Source organism: Numida meleagris, chromosome 24 (genome assembly GCF_002078875.1).
Source record: "Numida meleagris isolate 19003 breed g44 Domestic line chromosome 24, NumMel1.0, whole genome shotgun sequence".
In the NCBI taxonomy this organism is placed as follows: domain Eukaryota; kingdom Metazoa; phylum Chordata; class Aves; order Galliformes; family Numididae; genus Numida; species Numida meleagris.
In genome coordinates, this window is record NC_034432.1 from 642,674 (window position 1) to 646,970 (window position 4,297).

At 64.6% G+C, this 4,297-nt stretch overlaps 2 protein-coding genes across 2 annotated transcripts in view; both read left to right on the forward strand.

Annotated features, from left to right (window-relative positions):
• Positions 1 to 3,352, forward strand: part of KIRREL (kin of IRRE like (Drosophila)) — a 23,927-nt gene extending 20,575 nt beyond the window's left edge. Inside the window, exons 4-13 of the mRNA XM_021376436.1 lie at positions 103 to 493; positions 587 to 735; positions 820 to 947; positions 1,043 to 1,169; positions 1,255 to 1,355; positions 1,435 to 1,633; positions 1,709 to 1,816; positions 1,902 to 2,041; positions 2,135 to 2,212; positions 2,559 to 3,352. Coding sequence (XP_021232111.1) covers positions 103 to 493; positions 587 to 735; positions 820 to 947; positions 1,043 to 1,169; positions 1,255 to 1,355; positions 1,435 to 1,633; positions 1,709 to 1,816; positions 1,902 to 2,041; positions 2,135 to 2,212; positions 2,559 to 3,029 — 1,892 coding nt within the window. The 3' untranslated portion in view covers positions 3,030 to 3,352. The remainder of the gene's footprint in view (positions 1 to 102; positions 494 to 586; positions 736 to 819; positions 948 to 1,042; positions 1,170 to 1,254; positions 1,356 to 1,434; positions 1,634 to 1,708; positions 1,817 to 1,901; positions 2,042 to 2,134; positions 2,213 to 2,558) is intronic.
• The window catches only part of LOC110388003 (feather keratin 2-like), a 906,242-nt gene that overhangs the window by 337,121 nt on the left and 564,824 nt on the right, over positions 1 to 4,297 (forward strand). The window lies entirely within an intron of this gene.

Sequence of the window (4,297 nt, forward strand, 5' to 3'; positions counted from 1 at the left end):
AGGGATGCTGGATGCCCAGATCTAGCATGGATAACGGGTACACACATCAGATAGGGATGCTGGATGCCCAGATCTAGCATGGATAACAGGTACACACATCAGATAGGGATGCTGGGCACCCGGATCTAGCATGGATAACAGGTACACACATCAGACAGGGATGCTGGATGCCCAGATCTAGCATGGATAATGGGTACACACATCAGATAGGGATGCTGGACACCCATCTAGGCAGAGGTGCTGGGTGCCCACACATGGCAGTTTTGGGGCTCTCCCTTCTCACTGTTCCATGCAGTGCTGGGCTGGGTGGTTCTCCCCTTGCTCCCACCCTCTGCCACGCCGAACCCCAACTCAGTGCTCGTGGTGGCTCCGTTCACCTTCCCACAGATCCCCCGACTGTCACCCTGTCCATCCAGCCGCAGACGGTGCAGGAGGGCGAGCGGGTTGTGTTCACCTGCATGGCCACCGCCAACCCTGAGATCAAAGGTTACAGGTGAGGGCACACCTGGGGGGGGGCTCACCCCTTCCTCCCAAGCGTGGTGGCCAGGCTCAGGGGTCCTGACCACATTCTGCCCCCCCCCCCTAGGTGGGCCAAGGGCGGGGTGATCATTGAGGAGGCCAAGGAGAACAGGTACGACACGCAGGTGGACTACACCTTCTTCACGGAGCCCGTCTCCTGCGAGGTGCACAACGACATCGGCAGCACCAACGTCAGCACGCTGGTGGACGTGCACTGTGAGTGAGGCAGCCCACGCCGACCCCCCCCCGGATGCCGCTTTCCCCCCCCCCCCCCCCCCTCAACCCCTATCTTCCCCCCAGTCGCCCCTCGCATCATGGTGGCCCCCAAACCCACCGTCACCGACATCGGCTCCGATGTGACGCTGACCTGCATGTGGTCCGGCAACCCCCCGCTGACCCTCACCTGGACCAAGAAGGAGTCCAACATGGTAGGGCCGAGCCAGGGGGGGCTCAAAGAGGGGCCATGCCCCCTCCTGGCCCCTGTGACCCCCCCCTCCCCCCCTCCACCCATGCCCCCACGCAGGTGCTGAGCAACAGCAACCAGCTGTACCTGAAGTCGGTGACGCAGGCGGACGCGGGGCAGTACATCTGCAAAGCCATCGTCCCCCGCATCGGCGTGGGCGAGCGCGAGGTCACCCTCTATGTCAACGGTGAGCAGGCAGCACGGGGTCTAGTGCCACCCAGTGTCCCTTGGTGCCGCTAGGTCTCAGCAAGACCCCCGCGTGCCTCCCGCAGGGCCCCCCATCATCTCCAGTGAGGTGGTGCAGTACGCGGCGCGCGGCGACCGCGGCAAAGTGGAGTGCTTCATCGGCAGCACGCCGCCACCAGACCGCATCGTGAGTGGCACCGTGGGGGCACGGGGGGCACGGGGGACATCCCCTGAGGTGGCACTGATGCACACCTCCCCCCTGGCAGGCCTGGGCTTGGAAGGAGAACATTTTGGAGGCAGGGACGCTGGAGCGCTACACGGTGGAGAGGACCACCATGGGCAGCGGGGTGCTGTCCACCCTCACCATCAACAATGTGATGGAGGCCGACTTCCAGACCCACTACAACTGCACCGCCTGGAACAGCTTCGGGCCAGGCACCGCCATCATCCAGCTGGAGGAGAAAGGTCCCACACCACTGCCAGTGCCCTTCTCCCGTCCCCTGTCCCCCAGCTAACTGCCTGCCTCCTCATCCCCTGCAGAGGTCCTGCCCGTGGGCATCATCGCCGGGGCCACCATCGGGGCCAGCATCCTCGTCATCAGCTTCCTCGTGGCACTCGCCTGCTTCCTCTACCGGCGCCGGAAAGGAAGTGAGTGGGACTGGGGGCTGTGGATGAGGCTGCAAATGGGGACAGGGATGTTGTCCGTGGCAGCTGAGCCCACTGCTGTCCCTAGGTCGGAAGGATGTCACCCTGCGCAAGCTGGACATCAAGGTGGAGACGGTGAACAGGGAACCACTGACGCTGCATGCTGACCGGGAGGAGGACACAGCCAGCGTCTCCACTGCCACCCGTGTCATGAAGGCCATCTACTCGGTAAGGGATGGCTCACACCGGGGTCACAGTGCTGGGAGCACGGCAGGTGGCACTGGGGAGGAGCAAGCCCATCTCTCGCTGCTTCTCCTGCAGTCGTTCAAGGATGACGTGGACTTGAAGCAGGACCTGCGCTGTGACACCATCGACACCCGCGAGGAGTACGAGCTGAAGGTCTGGGCCTGGTGTGGGAGCGAGGGGTGGAGGTGGAATGGGATGGGTTAAGGGTGAGGACGGGATGGGATGGGATGGGATGGGATGGGATGGGATGGGATGGGGATGGGACGGGATGGGGATGGGAGTGGCGTGAGATGGGATGAGATGGAGATGAGGACAAAGACAGGGATGTCTTGAGGACGAGGACAAGGACAGGGATGGGGATGGGAGCATGGATGGAGCGTGGAAGAAGGAAGCTCTGTCTTGTGCCGGCTGCGTGCAGGATGCTCAGAGGAGGGCAAGGCCCGGCTCCTCACCCTGCCCAGCTCGGCTGCACACATCTCCCACCCTCCCTTCCCCGCAGGACCCAACCAACGGCTACTACAACGTCCGTGCCCACGAGGACCGCCCAGCCTCCCGCACTGTGCTCTACGCCGATTACCGTGCGCCGGGGCCGGGCCGTTACGACGCGCGCCCACCCTCACGTCTGTCCCACTCCAGTGGCTACGCTCAACTCAACACCTACAGCCGCGGCCCCGCGTCCGAGTACAGCGCCGAGGCGGCAGCGGGCACCGGGGCCCCTCCGGGTACAGCAGGCGGTGAAACAGCCAGCCAGCTCTCCTATGAGAACTATGGGGGGCACGCTGCCTTCCCGGCCGGCGGTGGCTACGGCGGGTACCGGCTGGGCTACGGGCAGCCCACCAGCCTGGAGCGGGCACCCTACGACGCCTACGACCCCATGGGCAAGTACGCCAGTGCCACCCGTTTCTCCTACACCTCCCAGCACTCGGACTATGGGCAGCGCTTCCAGCAGCGGATGCAGACACACGTTTAGGGCGGGCGGAGGGCGGCGGGTGACGGGGTCCTGGTGACCGTCCCCTGATATTCAGGGGCACATCGTGACCCAACTCGCCCCACTCCAGCGTGCGCCGGGTCCCTTGTCTTCGAGCTTCCACTCCCCGCTGGGATATTGGTTGTCTTTGCGGTACCTTCCCATAGGGGTCCAGGGTGTCCTCCTCTGCTGGACCCCCCGGACCCCTCCCTGTCTCAGTTGGGGGGACCCCGGAGCCCTCTCGATGGGGGCATGGCCCCGCCAGCACCACCCGTCCTATGGCACACGGGAGATGCTCTGTGCACGTATACATCCGTATGCACACAGAGGTGCTGTGCCTGGCTTCTGTTTTCTCCCCCAAAACGCCCCATCCCAGCCTGTTGCCATTCCCTGTGCCTTGACTTTGGGGATGCCCCACGCTCAGGGTTGGCTCTCTTCCGTCCATCCGTCCATCCATCCCGGTACAGCGAGCTCAGCGGAGCCCCCCATACGCACACCCACGGCCATGGGACAGGAGCCCTCGGTGAATGTATATACAGGTGTATTTGGAGAGTGGGGCTGCAGCCCCGGGCTCCCCCCTGGAGAGGGATTTTGGTCCCCAGATGGGCACTGGGGGCAGCGGGGACCTCGATTCCGCTCAGAGCAGGGACTGGGGCTGCGGATGAGCGCAGTGGCTTTGGGGGTTACAATGTGAGTGTGGAGGCACGGTGCTGGGATGGGGTTGCACCCCCGTGGACCCTTGGGATTAGGTACGAAGCTCCCTCACCACACGCTGCGAGGGGGTGAGCTTGTGGCCCCTGTCCCGCAGAACTTCCTCCTCCTCCTCCTCCTCCTCAATGCCCCACGGCACGCAGGTACGATTTGGCCGCAGGACGGTTCGGGAAGGGGCACGGCCGGGGGTCCCCTACCCCTCCTGTCCCCATCGGGTTTAACCACGACCCCAAAGGTACTGTCAGGACGGTGCTGAGCCCGACCCAGCCTGAGCCCCCACCCTGGCTGGACCGCGTGCCATTTCTCGCAATGGTGCCTGATGTAAACCCCGGCTGTCGCCCCAAATGCTGCACCCCACTATAGCAATAGCACCCCGGCAGCATCCCGCCGCCACCCGCCCCGAAGCCAAGCTGAAGCTTTAAACTCCACTCCCCAGGGTGGGGGAGCGGGAACAGGACCCCCCCCCCCCGGCCCAATGGGAGCCCTGGGACAGGCGGCAGCGGCCGGAGCGTGGGGGCAAGTGGGTCCCCTCCCAGCACAGGCTGTTGTAGACTCCCCCC